This window comes from Dipodomys ordii, unplaced genomic scaffold (assembly GCF_000151885.1).
Source record: "Dipodomys ordii isolate 6190 unplaced genomic scaffold, Dord_2.0 Scaffold70, whole genome shotgun sequence".
NCBI classification, from domain to species: Eukaryota; Metazoa; Chordata; class Mammalia; order Rodentia; family Heteromyidae; genus Dipodomys; species Dipodomys ordii.
The window spans coordinates 6,600,886-6,618,997 of NW_012267286.1; the positions used below are offsets into that span (position 1 = coordinate 6,600,886).

Consider the following 18,112-nt stretch of genomic DNA (forward strand, 5'->3'; position numbering starts at 1 on the left):
CCTGCCGCTCACTGCTCATCCTGGAGTGTTCTGGACCAAGTTCTGAAATTCACAAGGATGTTAACCTTATTGAGAAAGGCAATGGTCATGACCCCTGCATCTGGCCCATCTTTTCTCCTCTACCAGTATGACACAACCCCAGTCTTCAAATTCAAAGTGTCTAAGAGCATGATTCTACCCATTGGAGACTCTGTGAATCAACTGGGGTGTGGTCCTTGAATTCTCTGCTCTCAGTTAACTCCTGTGTAAAAGGGAGACAAGAGCAGTTTATCCCTGATACAGTGGATGTGAGGAGTGAGTGGAGAAATGGGTAGAAGCGCTTTTAACTGTGCTTTCATTTCGCTTTGGTGAAATGAAAGAGGCTCATAGCCTCTTTTGTCTCTGAACCAAACACTGTGCCCTTGTCCATGGTGAATCATTTTCCACATAGTAAAATGAACCTCTTTTTGCTTCATAAATCTTGACCAGAATCGAAGATTGACTTTCTCTAATTTAGAACACTGCAGATCACAGAGGGAAATAGAAACAAAAATTTTAAGATGGATTTGAAAATTACCTAGTATCGGCTAAAAAATCAAACAAAAATCAAACCTTGTATCGCTAGTTACTGTTTTGCTCTTTCCTTCCTTCCTTCCTCCTTTCCTTCCTTCCTTCCTCCTATCCTTCCTTCCATCAGCTTTGAGACAATTATGAAAATGTATAGAAAGCCTTAACCTGCAAACAACTTTGAAACTGTTGAATGTACTCTTTGGAAGACAGAGTATTCTTTATTTTTGCAAGGAAGTAAGCAATTTCCTCAGCAAGAGAAAATAATGTGATATTTTCATGCCTTCTTCACCAAGTTTAAAGGAGATATCAAGGGCATACACGGTTAATATGTGCAGTTTTATGTTTTGTTGTTACACATTGTTATGGCACCTTAAATGTTGTCTCTCAGAGGGTAACAGTGATTCAGCATTTTTATGAAGCCATCAGCAAAATATCTCTTGTTTCTTTCCTAATCCAAAGACCTAGGTCTCAAACCCGCTGTGTGGAGTTTCTGTTCATCCTCGAGATTATTTAAAATTGGATAATTCGTGTGTTTCCTTTACTAAGAAAACTAGTCATCCAGACAGTAAAGAGAGAATGGGCAATTATGTGATAATTCTATAGTTAGAGCATATGAAATGTGTCTTAAACTTCTAGAATGTATTTTTCTCTGAAGAATACAGTGACATAATTTTTAAAGCATCTTGATGTCCTAAAGGTGTCTTGAGAAAACATTCTTATCCACATTACTCTGTCACTTGCCCCTATCCCCAAAGTACTTTTTGGTGCCTAGAAAATCATTTTCAGATAATTATTAAGGGAAGGTATAAAGTCTAAGCCATCAGAAATATGACAGATAACAACCAAGAAATAAAAAGAGTTTTCTCTTGTGTTTGAAAAAAAAATCAAAGAAAAGTAAGCTGTTTTAAGAAAAATACTTGGATTTTATTATTACTTCCCAGCTGTTTCAGACTGGTAATGTTGCTGTGATTGGCTTTAATCAATAGGTCTTATGGTGACATTGTGATACTTTGATTTTTCTTTAAATATTGATTACTTGAATATTATTATCTGAATATTTATTTTCTAGTAGTCTTCTAACTATCTTAGGATAAAATGACTCATGTTAACAAGAATAGGAAGACAGGGCCAGTGACTCATGCCTATAATCCTAGCTACTCAGGAGCTAAAATCTTAGGATTGAGGTTCAAAGCCAGCCCAGGCAGGAAAGTCCATGAGACTCTTTTTCTCCAATAAACTACTCAGTAAAGGCCAGGAGTGGTGCTGTGGCTCGTGGTAGAGTGCTAACCTTGAGCCAAAAAGTTCAGGGACAGCGCCCAGGCCCTGAGTTCAAGGCCCAGGACCTGCACACAAAAAGGAACAGGGCATCTAATTCCAGCTCCTTGTGGCAGTGTAGCCTACAAAGGGCTCTGTGTCTGCAGTCAGTGGGAGACAGTGAGACGCATCTTTTCCCAGGGAGAGACATGCAAGTCCTCTTCTGGTCTAAGGCTCCAACATAAAAGACAAAAGCTAGACCTTCTGGTATTAACTAAACATGGGAACTAAGTGAACATTATACAGCAGAGGCAATTATATTAATCAAATACCTATCATCATAGTATCATGCTTTAAGTCTCAGTAAATGAACCCTAAGCTTACACTCAAGGAACAGAATTCATAACAGGAAGGAAACAAATTGAGTTATACAGTAAGATAGAATACATCTCTCTTTCCTGGCCACTCCTCCAGCCTACAACCTTCCCCCCTGCCTCGTGTGGACTGGACAGCATGTCAGTGCACAGAAAGGAGAAAGATCCATTCATAAGTATTTGAGCAGCACAGCCTTGGTGGGGTGACATCTCCCATTCTGGGGCTGGATAATCTAAGCTCTCTGAAAGGTTCCAGGCCTTCCTTGGATCAGAGAGTGTCTCACCTGAGAGAACAGGCTAACTGTGTGCCTCTAAGCCTTCCAGATAGAGGAATCCACTCACAGCCACCAAGGTTACAAATTCCTAGACAATGCACTTCTAGCATCCTCTGTTCCCAAGGATGAAATTTGCTTTTCCACATTTAGATTTGTATCCATTCACCAAAGAAATTAGAGCAAATATAATGGAAACTCATACCTAAAACAAGCAATATTGCCTTTTCTTCCCCCAGATTGTTATATTGGACATAAATACATATTTTTGTAATTCTCATGAATAGACCTTATTAAAGATCCTACATATGATTTTTAAATGCACACACATATAATGGGGATATATATATATATATATATATATATGAATATACTTGTTGATACAGCCTACTTCACACATGATGGGAAATGTGATCTATTTAAGATAATTTATGATGGAATCATAATTAAACTTAACTCTTTGGCAGACTATATAGAATTTTTACAATTTGTTGGCATATTGCTATGTCAATTCTTTACAGTAGAATCTCTGAGTAGGCACTGTTTACAGCCCTGTATTTTTTCCCTTTCCACATTTTCATTTTAACTAGTAGCTATACGAATATGACATCAAGATGACACATTATTTGAATAACAATAAGGGCAAAGCCCAAATGTCACAGAAGAGATCTGGGGACAAACAAATGGTACACAAGAATTTCAGGTAATGCAGTTCTGAGTTTATTTTCCTGTCTCTTTATTTCTATAAAATAGTACCAATGGTTATCAGAATTAATAAGAACTATTTTGACTGTACAAGCTAGAATTTGCCTGAAAGTCATAGAGATTTCCTGGTCATACAGATTCTTTCCAAAGCAATAATAATAACAACAATAATAATAATAATAAATATCAAATGATCTTGTTTCATGTATTTTTCCAGTGCTTTTTCTAGGATTTATTAATTTTTAAACTTCAAAATATAAATTAAAAGTAATGTTAGTGTGTCATTTGAATCCATTCCAGGTAGCCATGTGATTTTTTAAAGTAGCATTAAATTTTAATTAATTGATACTTATGGTATTTGGAATTCCTTTTTATCTCTTACACATGTCTTATGGTGCTTTACTGACATTAATCTTCACAGTATATGTCTTGTGGCATTTTTATTGTGAGTATATTTAAAGAGCAAATAAATTTGAAGCTCTCAATCTCCAAAGGTCAAGCCATTGATCCAGTCCACACACTGAGCTAGCCAGTGAACCCAATATTTCTTACGGCTGATTTATTCCTTGTAAGCACTCAACACAATGGCTTTTTTCCCTTCACTATCCTGAGTATCATTTTAAAAGTCCAAAGTCAGGAGGGTAACTGTGTGCTAGTGTGTGTTTAGCATGTGAAAGGCCTTGGGTTTGATTCCCAGCATAAATACATGCATACTTGTGCACACTCATGTGCGTGTATACACACACATACATATTAAAAATATAGGCTGAATTAAATTCCCGATTGATTTCAGTATGTCATAGGTCTGTTTGTTTTCTGGTTAGCTTAAACTTCCCTGAAGCAGAACCTACTCAATGATATGTAACCCCATCTATTTACAAGTTTCTTTGGTTATGGATTTAAAAAAGAAAAAGAATTTAGAGTCAAAGAACCCACTGCTAGGGGTTCTTCAGGCAAGTAGCAATTATCAAACATGAAATAGCATGGGTGGCATTAATGTATGAGGAATCAAACTTCAGCATTCTCTTTCATCCCTTGACAGCATAAAAGATGGAAGTCATATAAAATAATGGCTAAAATTAATCAACATTTATTAAGTAGTAAGCACCCTTAAGTGCTATATTCCCATTAGCTCATGAGGTCCTCATGGAATCCTGTCAAGTGAATGCTGTGATCATCTCCATTTTGTAAATGAGGAAACTGAGGCATAGTATTCTGCTCAGGGTTGCCCAGATGTTACCCAGAATAGAGCTTCAAAGTCAAGCAATGTATCATAGAGGTTCAGAGTGTGGATTCACAACCAAAAACCCTGGCTTTGCTGCTCAGTATTTAAATAAACTTGGACAGGAGTACCTTCACTGTAATTTAGTTTCCTCATTTGCCAGATAGATACTATAAATATTCACTTCAAAGTTTAATCAGGAGACCAAAATGGAGACAATAGTACATGTGATCGCCTATTAAAAGATTAGACTGCTTTCTTCTCTGAATCAGAGGTACTGAGGCCTTCATGAATCAGGATCCTCCTAAGGGGTCCAAAGGAATGCTAGTAAGAAGTCATATCTTAGCTGGGCACTGGTGTCTCATGCCTGTGTTCCTACTTATTCAGGAGGCTGATATCTGAGGCTCACGGTTCAAAGCCAGCCCGGGCAGAAACGCCCATGAGACTCTGATCTCCAGTTAACCACTTGGAAAACTTGGAGTGGCACTTTGGCTCTAGTGGTAAAGCACTAACTTTGAGCTGAAGGGCTGAGGGGCCAGTGCCCAAGCCCAGAGTTCAAGCCCCACGACCAACCAAAAAAAAAAAAAAAGGTATTATCTCATTGTGCTCTTTCTGACCTTTAGAATTCTAGTGGAACATAACCCTTTAAAATTTCTATTCATAATTAAGTACATTTTTCTTTTCATGAGAAAAGAAGTGTTCAAACTATATATAAGTTTATTATTAAGAACTCTAGGAAAGTATATTAGCTGGATTTTAAAACATCTATATGTATATATACATACATAAAGTAGATATCTTTTCAAGGGGATGTTATGTTACAAAGTCTAAAACTTAACAGAGCCAGATGTAAAAATAAAGGCACTTCTTCAACTTACGGAAACTTCAAAGTCCAACACTGATGTGGATTTCCGCTCTGCATTGCCAGGCAACGAACCCTCGTCCCTAAGATCAGAGTTGCCTCCATCTCTTCATTCTTCTTCGGTAATGCTGCTTTTGTCCTAGTTCCTGCTCCCCTCTGGGATGTCAGGGGGCTGCCTGTCATCCCTGAAGCTTCCTCCTTTTCTGTCTACATTCACAGAGTGAATCCAGACACCCACCACCCTTTGAAGACACAGGTCATTCCCATCCTCAGCCCCTGGCTAGAGGAATGTCAGATGTTCGTTGCCTACTGCGGCTATAACTTCTAGCATCCTAAGTCTAATCAAAAGTTGCAGTGGGCGCTAATGGTCTAATTTAGAGGAGATTTCCTGGAACACGAGGAAGACGGGCTATGGTGGTTCGCTCTTTCTCCAGTTTTTAAAAACTTTTCCCCTTCATCTGACTCCCTGATAGTTTGTCTCCCTAAATCATAAGCTTTCATTTCCTAATCTTTTTCCCCCACCAGAACACATGCAGAGAAAACCTTTTTTTTTATGTACAGAAAAGAGCATCACTGCAGGCTCAGGCTCTCTGGCTTATTTGAGCTGACTTTTGGGGCCTTTCAAAGTTTTATTTTTGAAAGGAAATAGTGCATAGTGTTGCCTTTGGATACAGGCAAGCAACGCCTTTCACCTAAGCCTTCTTTAGCCATCTGGGGTATCAATCTTGAAGTGTGGGGATCGCAGGGTTGAGGGGACATGCCTACTCAGAATCTCCCCGTTTTGCAATCAAGTCCTAGCTATTTAGAAGTGAAGAATTCCTGCTTCAGCCTGTCCTGTATCTGCTTCCCCAGGCTCTGTAGATCGCAGCATTGGTGCAGATGGCTCTAAAATTGGCAGGGAGTAGCAATGGAGAAAATGGTGGTGAGGAAAAGTGAATGGGGTTTGCACACCTTGATTCACACATGACCCCTCAGGCTCTTCCTGGCGAAAACTGAACTGAGAACTGAGAGAGAATGGAGACTGGAAGAGAAAGTGAGGGAATGGGGGGAGTAGTGTGTAGTTGTGGGAGATAAAGAGAGGGTTTACCCATATGTCCTCTGGGTACCCTAACTTGGATCGTCAAATCCGATGAGCGTTATGATGAATTCAATTTAGCTATCTTCTGTGATGCCTAAGTTCTTAGCTACTTTGCCACATTTTACTTCTTTTTTTTCAAATTATATTGTATGTCTGTCTGTCCTTTAGCAAACACTTCTCAATGAAGTTTGACCAGCAAACTTCTTTCAAAAATAGCTCATTTTATGCTTTGATAGCACTGTCATTTGTGTTATTGTATACTTTTGCTGTTAGGTAAATGAATTCAAGCCTCACACATGCTCATAGCTGCTCAGCATTGGTTCTCTGAGTTGGAGAGTACTTCATCTTAACTATTCCTATCACATAACCTTCACAAACTAACTTTGGGCAAGGATAGAATGTCCTAGAGCTCCCTAATCTAACTTTATAGGTTATTGGAAGTAAGATGCTCTTAGCCATTTTTTTTCTTTTCTGCCTCATTATTCAGCCTAAGATTTTGTGAGCACCTATTTAAATTAGAAACACATGTGAAAATATTTAACTTGAAAGTGGAAAAGAAATAGAAAATTGAGCAACAGCAATTTCTTCTTTGTGCTTATTAAAAAGCCCCCAAAATTAAAATGGTGCTATCCAAAGCTGATGAAGAGAGTGAAAAAGTAACACAGAACAGATGACTATAAGAGCAAATGAAATGTCAAACTCTTTCCGAAAGCAGCTTAAAAACAATGTCATAAAATGTTTCCTGGGACTATAAAACAAGCTCGGGAGTTTTCATCATTAAAGAATCTTGCAGGAAAATGTAATTATATATGCTGAGGTGTTTATTTTATTCTATGTTTAAGAGTAAAAATTGGACCCCCCCCCTTGAGTGTTAGACAATGGGAGACTAATTAATTCATCGCACCTAACTTCAACAGGGTAATCAAACTACTCAGAAGGCTATATAAATTTTTTTTAAAAAATCAGAACATCATAGTACAAAGTATGCTTACAGTTGCCTGGAATTATGTGAGCATAGGTAAAAGATTATAAAAGACAACAGACCAAATAAGCTTATTATACAATCGAAGAGGAAAAGAGATCAAGTCTTGGTCCCTTGCTGTTGATATATTAAAGAGGATGTTAGACAGATACCTAAGCAACATTTCTCTTCTGCTTCAAATCTTAGCATGAATTCTGTCCAGTTCCAGGGGCTTAAGCATTAAAGAAAAATAATTCTGGCTACCGTGGTTATTCTTTGAAAGTCCAAACAAAGTTTGTATTGTTCCCTGGCAGCATCTATTTGCATTAGAACCATGAGTTATGATATTAGTGCATCTTGTTGTAGACTGTTTGAAGAAAACAGATTGAATAGCTCTTCTTGCTGGCTGCAGGGTAACTGATAGTCCTGTTTCAGGATGTATTCTCTTTCCAAGTTCTCGGCCTCTGTTTTGTACAGATGGCATATCAAAACTTTCCAATAATGGTCATCATTGTTCTCAGTCAGTGATTTGTCATCTTAACAACAACAAAAAAGTGCATGAGTTGCAGTTCATGTGACTTTATACAGGAAGCAGAATTTCTTCCAGAAGGTGCAGACTTTAGCAATTGTGATAATCCAGAACAAGGAGTGTGATCAAATATAATAATATAATCACCCAGGAAGGTAATTTTTTTTGGGTCCAGTTGTGGGGCCTGAACTCTGGGCCTGGGCACTTCCCTCAGCACTTCAGCTCAAGGCTAGCACTCTACCACTTGAGCCACAGCGCCACTTCCGGCTTTTTCATTTTGCTTATGTGGTGCTGAGGAATCGAACCCAGGGCCTCAGGCATGCAAGGAAGCGCTCTACCACTGAGCCATCTTCCCAGCCCCCAGGAAGGTAATTTTTTTGGTTTCAAACTAGGACTCAGTCTGGTCTAGTTAGCTTTGGCTAACACTCCACCAACTGAGCCATACCTCCGAACCCCAGGAAGAACATTTTTACTCTTCTAGACAGATAGTGGTCTCATGTGTCTAGTAACTACATATAAAATGTCTTCATATGAGTAATGTTGAATTCATTCTCTTCTAGAAGGTTATTTATAAATGGTATGTATAACCAATTGATAACAAGATTAGAAATACATCCCCTACTTACTTCAGATTTCTAGATTTTTTATATTTCCTAGATTACTTCTTCATTCATTCAATAGTGAAAAAGGCATTTTGAGTATATTATTAAGCCAAACCATGACAATCAAATCTTGACTATATTTGTGTAAATCTGGACAAATGTAGTCATTATATTCATTATCCATTATATAATAATTGAACCACATAAATTGAGGATAAGAATGGGGAGAAAGAAAAATGAGGGAGAATAGTGGAAGGGGTAACATTGGTCAAGATCCTGTACTTCTCACCAGAATGTGGGCTTGTAATTTCTTTGTCCATCGACTTCATTTTTTAAAAAAGGACTGAAAAAAATAACTTTCCACATCTTAATTTCTTTGCCTGTTAAATAGATACAAAGAATACTTGGCCTTCTTCAGTGAATATAAAGATCTTGGCCTTTGAGAAATATTGCCTATAGGCATGTTTTCCAAGTTGAGAAAACAAATATAAAAATGACTCAATTCCTGCTCTTTGGGTGACTTATAAAACCTTCTTTCAAATCAATCTTAAAAAGAATAACAAAATCAAGTCTTTAAAAAAAAATCAACTATGAAGTACCTTGTCTTCTCTCTGAAAGGAAGAAAGCTACCCAGCAGTGGAAGTCGGGGTATTAAGAATGTTTCTTAAATGAAAGGAAAGTTCTCTTGGATGTAAGTGTGAGCCACTTAGAAATATAATGGGACAAAATGTCTTCACGTCTGGGTCCTTTAATGGATTTACCCCCCTCTGTTTGGAAGACAGTCATTGATCAGGGTCTATAATAACTAGTGCATATCTTTCTAAAACCAGACAGTTTTCAACCTAGTAGTGGCCACCATTTTTTTCCCTTACACTTTATGAGAAACTCAAGTCTGGAGCTTCAATTTGTCTTACAATACAATTGGAAAATGAAATCAAAACCATTTATTTTGTATTTACATGGCATCTGTGTCTAGGTGTTCAAAGACACGTTTTTGTTTTTGTTTTTTGAGATTCAGATGGCAAATATTAACTTGATTAGAACTAACAGTCTTTATTTTCCTGAGTTGATGGATCATGGAAAAAGTCTTCAGATCAGTCTTACATTGTCAAGTGCCCTTTATTCCACAAATACTTATCGATGCAATGTGCCTAGCATCATGTAGATAATAATCTCCTCTAGTAATTTATTTTAGCTTTCTTAAGGATGAAAGATTGCACAGAGGAAATTAACCCTGTACTCTCTAACATGAAATTGAGGCCTACACATTGATTGTGTAGTATTTATATGAATAGTCGCTTACCCTCTCTGTACTTCCAGATCATTATTGGATGATTATCTCTTCTAGTTGTCCATATGATGGACAGGTTTTGCCTATTTTACTTAGTAGTACTTACTTTTTGTTTTGAGGGTGAGCCTGGGTTGCCTGGAGCAGCAGGACAGAATGGACTTCCGGGACTGAAGGTCAGTATAAATAGAGCCATGCAGAACCATTCATCAAACAGCTTTCCACGCTGTGATAAGCTCTTCTAACATTTTATATCCCATAGGTTTCTTGAATGGAATTTTTGTCAATAGTGTCATAACGTTATATTAGAGAACTTTGTGACTAAGGAATAAATCATTTTTATGATCCTCATTAAGTATAAAAAGTATAAAAAACAAAGAAATAGAACATGGTTGTCTAAAGCACTTCTGCAACAGTGACATAACGTAAGAATGTTATCTCAAAATGACTGCTGCCAGCTCGTGCCTTGTAATCCTAGCTACTTAAGAGAGACTGATACCTGAGGGTTCAGGTTTGAAGCTAGCCAGGCAGAATGGGCTGTGAGACCCCATCTCCCAATTAACCAGCAAAAAACACCAGACCGGAAGTATGGCTCAAGTGGTAGAATACCAGCCATGAGCAAAAAAGTGGAGTGAGATTGCAAAGCCTACACGTAAGCCCCAGTACCAACACACACACACTCACACACACACACACACTCTCTCTCTCTCTCTCTGATCATTTTACCTCTTAAATGAGCATATGAAAGCAGGATTACATCCATGCTGCCTAAAATATATGTATTTCCAGGCCTCACTCCCAATGAGGTTCATCCTGGCACAATGGCTGTTCCTCAAGACTTGGACACCTTCAACCTCCACACAGCATAACCTGTTAGTCAGATGAAGAGCAGAATAGAGCTATGACATGTTTAAAAACTTAAAAATGGATATAGTTGGAATTACCAAATAGAGAAAAAATGCAATGACTTTAGAAGGAGGGTTACACATTTTCTATGTTTCTTGAAGGGCAAATGAATCTGTTACATATAAAAAGATTGGTGACAGTTTAGTTTCAACCAAACAGGCAAACAAATCCCAAGTCCTTTGATGAGTGAGCATCCCTTGAAGTATGAAACGAATGCCTAATCCCAGCAGCTGTGCTGGTGCATATCCACACCCACAGATGTCTGTCAGCTGATTTTGCACATCCATGGCAATTGACAGGCGCCTAGGACAGGCCTAAAAATCAGTATAGACCTGTCCTTTGTCCTTTAAGAGAAGAAAGAAAATATTCCTTCTGGGACTCCAGCCATTTTTCTGTCTCCTTCCCTCTCTTGCTCCATGCTACAAAGCCACATGAGAGGAGCTAATATTTAATGCATATTCATGATGCTGTTCTTAGGTTGCCTAGCAACCTAAGAACATGGTGGATGTTGAGCAGTGAACATGGCTAGAAATGCAGGCGGCCAGGGGGGGTCAAGTTGATGGTCAGAGAATGAAGAGTTTTTGTCTCCAGAGTGACTTCCAGAATGGGTTATGTGTTTAAGCCCACAATAATTGCCTTAAGGCCAACTAAGCATTCTGGTTTTGTGGCAACAGTCCAGCTTTTTATCAGAAAAATATCAGCATAATGTTTATGATACGTTATAGAACGTGTACTGTCCATCCTCTGTCCTGTCCTGAACAAACTTAAAGGGAAATACTTTTCAAAGCACAGTTTTGAATTGTCGTCCTCATGCTTTCCTGGTCTTTTTTTTTTTCTTGTGGTGTTCACATCAAACCCAAGGTGTTGCACATGCTAAGCAAGCACTCTACCCCTGAGCTATACATCAGCAGATTCTTGCCATGTATCCCAAGTTGGCCTCACACTTATAATCCTCCAGCCTTTGCCTCCTGAATGCTGGGATTATAGGCACGTAGTACCACATCTACCTCCTGGTTGTTATTTTGAGAAAAGAGCATTTCTTCTAAATGCACTGAGATTTTGTGCCTTTCTGGTATCAGTGCTGAAGGTATTAAACACTTGATAAAATATGCATGAGGGAAAACATACTGGTTACCAACATTTAAAGTTCATGACATGGTGGAGGGACCTTACTTCCGGAATGAGTGTTTATGCTCATGTTAGAGAATTTCATATCCCTGAAATGATCTGTACATCCAGGTACGCTTTGAAAAGGAGGCTTTGAGGAAAGACATGCTAAACTACCTTGTTGATCCTGACTTTGGGCAGAAAAAAATAATAAAGAAGCCTTTCCAGATACTGAATTACCACCTGCTGTTACACATCTTGATAATTCTGTGCAGGTTTTTATCCCTACAAAAGCAATTACAGCAAGTATTGACAAACATACCCAGTTCCTCAGGAAACTCAACTGCTTTATAGAAGAACTCAACTCTCTTTGTAGAAACTGTAGCCCAAATCAAAAAGTCAAGCACAATTCCTCTAGCCTATTTAAGTATCTCATTTGTTTGATGTTTCTTAATGAGGTGTTTGATCATTTAAAGTCACCTAATCTCTGTTCCTTTGCTCAGGGAGAACCTGGAGAGCAAGGAGAAAAGGTAAGAAGATTCTGTGTATATTTGTGTTCTTAATTCCAAGAGTTACCCAAACTGTTCTAGCTGGAAGGATGGATGGATAGATAGATGGGTAGATGGATGGATGGGTAAATAGATGGATAGATGGCTGGCTGATTGAATGGATGGATGGATGGAAGACAGATGGACAAGATGGATAGATTATATGAATGGATGATGGTTAGAAAGATAGATGGACAAACAGATATGATGGGTGGATGGATAGATGGATGGATGGATGGTTAGATTGATGTTGAATGGACATATGGATGAATAGATGGGATGGACAGATGAATGGATGGGTAGATTGGTGGGTGAAAGAGGTGGATAGAATAAGATGGATGGATGGATGGTTAGATGGATGGATGGTGGATGGACTGAAAAAATGGGATCCAAAGATGGATGGATGGGTGGATGGAAGGGATGGATGGGATGGGGCGGATGGACAGATGGCCAGACAGAGGCGATGTGTGGATGGATGGAAGGATGGTGGATGAATAGATGCTGAACAGATGGGATGGGTGGATGGATGAATAGATGGATGGGATGAGTGGATTGGATGGACAGGTGGAGTGGGGACAATGACTATGTTCATCTGTGTGTCTTTCAAACTTGATTCATGAAAGAAAATAGTGTAATTCTTAGATAGAGTTTGAGTTAAAAGGCTTAAAGATTCAGAGAGAAGGGGGGTAAATTTAAACATTCTGTGTGAAACGTTTAAATTTTTCAAAAATCCATAAGCCAGCCCAAACCTCTGTTCTCCTCCATCACTGGTGCCATTCCAATACTCATCTAAGCATCTACGTGTCTGTCTACCACTTCTCATGTCACTAGGTTAAAGGGATACAGATGTTATCTGAAGCAATTACCTGAAGTTGCCCCACAAAGAATTCTCATAAAAACCAGGACGAGAAACAAAAAGAAAAGCAGAGTGTTGCACGTTAGATTCCTCTCAGGCTCCCTCCTTCCTACTTTAGGCCTGTCCTGATTCCTTTTAGTCTCTTAGTTCATTTTCCTGTTGCTTAAGAGTTTGCCAGTTGAATTAGAAATGACTAAGGTACTATATCACCATGCTCTTCCCAAAATTGTAGGATCTTTCTGATGTAGCAATGTTATAACTCTGATTCCACAAAGATGTTCATCTAAGGATCAAGACAGAAGTTTTCAATGTACTGTATTTGTCAGCATCCTAAAACAAAAGGGACAAAGGGGGACTTAGTTAAATGGAAGGAAAGCGAAACAGAGGGTCATAAAAGTCAATTTCATAAAGGGATATCTCTGTCAAGCCCTTTACAACCACTTGGAGCCAGCTTTCCTGATAAAGGCTTTTTCTTTTGTTTTTCTTTTTGGTTTGATTTGGGTGTTTTGGTGGCAGTAGGTTTTGAACTTAGGGCCCTACACTTGATAGACAGGTTCTGTACTTGCTATACATCCCCAGCCTGTCTTTGCTTTAGCTATTTTTCACATAGGGTCTTGTATTCTTCTCCTTGGCTGGCCTGGGATCATCCTACCTACACTTCTCATGTGGTTGGGATTATAGTCATGTCCCAACCTGCCCAGCTTAATTGTTGAGAAACAGTCTCTCTGACTCCCAGGCTCTCAGGCTGGCCTTAAACCATGATCCTCCTAACCTCTGCATCCTCAGTAGCTAGAATTATGGCTGTGAGCTGCCATACCTGGTCCAATGGGCCAAGGATTTTTTTTAAGCAAATGTTATTTTTGTGTGTCTGTCCTGGTACTTGAACTGTAGGTCTGGGCACTGTCCCTGAGTTTTTGTTTGCAACGTTAGCACTCTACTACTAGAGCCACAACTCCACTTCCATCTTTTTGCTGGTTAATTAGAGATATAAGAGTCTCATGGATGTTCCTGCCCAGGCTGGCTTTGAATTGTAATCCTCAGATCTCAGCCTCCTGAGTAGCTAGGATTACATGTATGAGCCACCAGTGCCCATTCTCAAGCATATGTGTTTAAAAACATGCAAATAATCTGCCTAACAAGGTCCCTCATGATAGATTGCCAGTGTATGTGTTTGACATGCAATCAGGCCACGATAATGAACTTGTCATTGTTTAGCCATCAGACAACGGCTTGGCGTAGAAACTGAAGAAGGAGAGGGAATGATGGCAAGACCATCCTGTGGGTACCAGATAAAGTTCATCAGGTGCCGCGGCTTACTGCGCAGAATCCCATCACCCCGGACAAATGCCTGAGAAGGCTACTTGTGACAGTTTCTTGGTATTTCTCTCTCCCAAGAAACTAGTTATATATTAAGGAGCTTTGTAAAATGCTATGAAGTGACTTCTTCAGAAGCTAGAGAGAGGAACATTGCAGCCTATGGAATATATGTGCCATTGTGCATGGTTACTATTAACATCAAACAAGGGCACCTTTGAAGTGCCCCATACTGGTCTAATTGCTCTCTGCACAGTCTGAAACTTATCATTTATTCCTACACTGGCATTCCACAAGAGACATGTGATGCAAAGAGAATTTCCATTGCCCAATGAGTACCAGATTTGGACTCTGTCTTCCTGACTCCAAAGGCCATATTTCCACTCTACTATGGTGTGAGGCTTACATTGAAGAATCCAGAATTGAAGGGGTCAAGGCCTGGATAATAAGTGAATAGCTCTGCCCTAGATGCATTGCTTTGTGAGTAAAAGCGCAAACATAGGAATTCTCAAAAAATAACAAGCATTACGTTCTTAAACTCATTGTACTATGACTCAGGCAAAAAGTTTTCTAATAAAATCCACAAATTCAAACCATACCTAGACAGAAAGAAATGTTCAATCCAGAGTCTTCGCTATGAATTTTGAGTCCCTGAAGAAGTGGGTTTGAAAACAGAGTGGGATTTATTCAGATTAAAAAGGAAAAAAGCCACGTTCCAATGGCTCACGCATTAAATCCTAGCTTCTCAGGAGGCTGAGAGCTAAGGATCATGGCTCAAAACCAGCTCAGGTTAAAAAAAAAGTCTGTGAGATTCTTATCTCCAATTAACCATCAAAAAGCTGGAAGTGGACCTGAGGTTCAGACTTGAGCAGAAAAAACTAAGGGACAGGGTTTAAGGCCCAATGACATGCCCCAGTACTGGTACAAAAGAAGATAGAGGGGGAGGAGAGGAAGGAATAACGAGAAGTCAAAGGCCTAGATGCACAGGTGTGGTATGAAGGACACAGAGGTGGCAAACTAGAGTCACAGAAGAATTGTTGAGATGAAGTCTTCACACAGGAGAAAAGAAAGAGGAGGCTTCCGTGTTGAAATTAGCTGATCAGTGGAGACACAGGATGGATTTCTGTTTATGGTGTGGCTTAAAACTCTTCATCCATGTTCCGTGTCTTAAAATTAATTGCAGTGGTATCCAACAGCTGGTTAAGTGAAAGTACATTAGTTCTGTAGCACATTTGCAGCAGATTTTTATCTATAGAGTATTTTGAGGGAAACTTAATTTTGTTGAAAGCTTCAGTGCTTCATACCACCCAGATATTTCACATGTGTCCGTCTTCCCTCCTCTTAGGGAGATGCTGGAGAAAATGGCCCCAAAGGTGAAGCAGGTGAAAAGGTACGGTTTTAAGAAGCAAGAATGCATAAAAAGGTGGGAGGTTTTAAAAGGTTGAATGCCTCTGTTTCACAAGGTAATATGATCGTTCTCCAAAGATCAGAAAACTTGTAAATATTTGTTAACAAAAAGTGATTACTGTACATTCTTTTTGTTTATTGATTTGTTTTTTTTGGAAGTGATTTGTATGTATTGTTTTTTTTAGTGTGTGTTTAGTTATCTATCTATGCCTTTTTGTTGAGTTCGTTCCTTCCTAGTTCTTTCTTGAATGTGGGTGTAACTTCTGTTTCTTCGTTAGTTTCTGTTGCTTGGTGCGTTTCTTTTGCGTTTTTTTTTTGGGTGTGTGTGTGTGTGTGTGTGTGTGGTTAACTGAATGTAAGAGTTTCATGGATTTTTCTTCCTTGGGCTGGCTTTGAACCCTGATTTTCATATCTCAAACTACTAAGTAGGTAGGATTATAGGCATGAGCCACCAGTGCCCATCCTTTAATGAAGGTTTGAAAATTTGCTGCCTTGAAATCCACTAAATCTGAGTATTTTGTAACTTTTGTGTTTTGTCTCCCCATACCTTGCTTTTAAGTCCTGATCAGCACAGTGGTTCAGTGGCTGCTTTCTTGCTTTGTCCCACACCCAAAACCCAACTCATAAATTACCAGTATACCTTTTGTTTGGATTTCTACTTTGACATTTATGATGTAGGGAGGCTATTTTACTATGTAAGAATTGGGTACAAAATCTTTTCAGAAACTGAACACAGAATAGAGTCATGGATTTTTAATATAAATCAAGCTGAGTGATTGAGGGATAAGGAAAGAATTATTCAGCTAGACTTGCAGTTGAGAATAAAACTATCCCCATTTTGAAGGTTGAAGTACAGATGGATAATAGTCATAGAAACAGACCCACAACATAAAAAGAAATTTATTTTTCTCCTCATGAATATTAATATAAATATGGCATAGGGGTGGGGATGAATTAATGTCACTAAGTAGCAACGCTTTTGTATTTGAAGAATAATCTAGAAACTAGAGTGGCTCACAGTTTCTGGTTAACCAGGACGGCTTAGCGAGCACTGTTGACATTGGAGATCAGATACTTTTTTATTCTTGGGGTTGTCGGGTGTTTAGAGTCATTCATGGCCCTCACTATGAGTCTCCAGTGACATCCCTGAACGATGACAACAAAACCCACCTCCAGTTACTGTCACATATTCCCTGGGGGACAAAAACCACTCCAAGTTGAAACCAAAAATGGTGGCTCATGCCCATAATACTAGCTACTTGGAAGGCAGACATTGGGAAATGATGGTTCAAGGCTAACCAGGGCAAAAGAAGTTCTCAAGACTCATCTTAACCCATGAAGTGTGTGCATGGTGATGCACACCTGTTATACTGGCTCATAAGGAAGCAAAAGTAGTAAGATCAAAGCTCAGATCAGCTGAGCCTAGGCATACAGTGAGACCAACCCTAAAAAAGAAAAAATGCACGCATAGCTGGGCATCGGGTGGCTCATGCTTGTAATCCTAGCTACTCAGGAGGCCGAGATCTGAGGATCGAGGTTCAAAGCCAGCCTGGACAGAAAAGTCTGTGAGACTCTTTATCTCCAGTAAATCACCAGAAAACCACAAGTGACGCTGTGGCTCAAGTGGTAGAGCGCTCGCCTTGAGCTGAAGAGCTGAGGGACAATGCCCAAGCCCAGAGTTCAAGCCCCACAATCACCACCACCACCAACAACCAAAAAAATGCATGCAAAAAAAGCTGGAGATATGATTCAAATAATAGAGGGACTGCCTAGCAAGCGCAAGGCTCTGAATTCAATCCTTAGTGCTACAGCAACAATCACTCCCATCGAGTAGCACTGCTGCAGATTTAATTTACTTATTGGCCAAATGTAAATATCATGCTGTGATAAAATACGACATGAACATGTTTAGCGTACTATCAAGAACACACGGGAGATACAGGGATTGTCTGCGCCTGTGAACGTCACAATTGAAAACCCTAAATATATAAACCTAGATCATGCTGTACTTCACTTTTCTTGTTGTTATGGAAAAGCAGAAGTCAGCCAAACTTTTTCTCTAAAGAACCAGAAAATAAATATTTTCGATTTCGTGGGCCATATGGTCTCTGTCACAGTCCTCAGTTCTGTGGCTGTAGCGTGAACACATGAACAGAAAAACATGTAAACAAACAAGTGTGGCCGGGTTCCAGGGAAACATAATTTCCGGACAGGGAAATTTTGATCTCATGTAATTTTCATGTGTCGTGAAATATTATTGTTAGTTTGATTTTTTTTT

The 18,112-nt window shown here is 39.1% G+C and overlaps 1 protein-coding gene across 2 annotated transcripts in view; it reads left to right on the forward strand.

Annotated features, from left to right (window-relative positions):
* The window catches only part of Col25a1 (collagen, type XXV, alpha 1), a 417,880-nt gene that overhangs the window by 327,900 nt on the left and 71,868 nt on the right, over positions 1–18,112 (forward strand). The window contains exons 13-15 of one of the 2 annotated variants that reach the window (XM_013023760.1): positions 9,819–9,872; positions 12,213–12,239; positions 15,773–15,817. In XM_013023760.1, coding sequence (XP_012879214.1) covers positions 9,819–9,872; positions 12,213–12,239; positions 15,773–15,817 — 126 coding nt within the window. The remainder of the gene's footprint in view (positions 1–9,818; positions 9,873–12,212; positions 12,240–15,772; positions 15,818–18,112) is intronic. The other variant, XM_013023761.1, reaches the window with a different exon arrangement.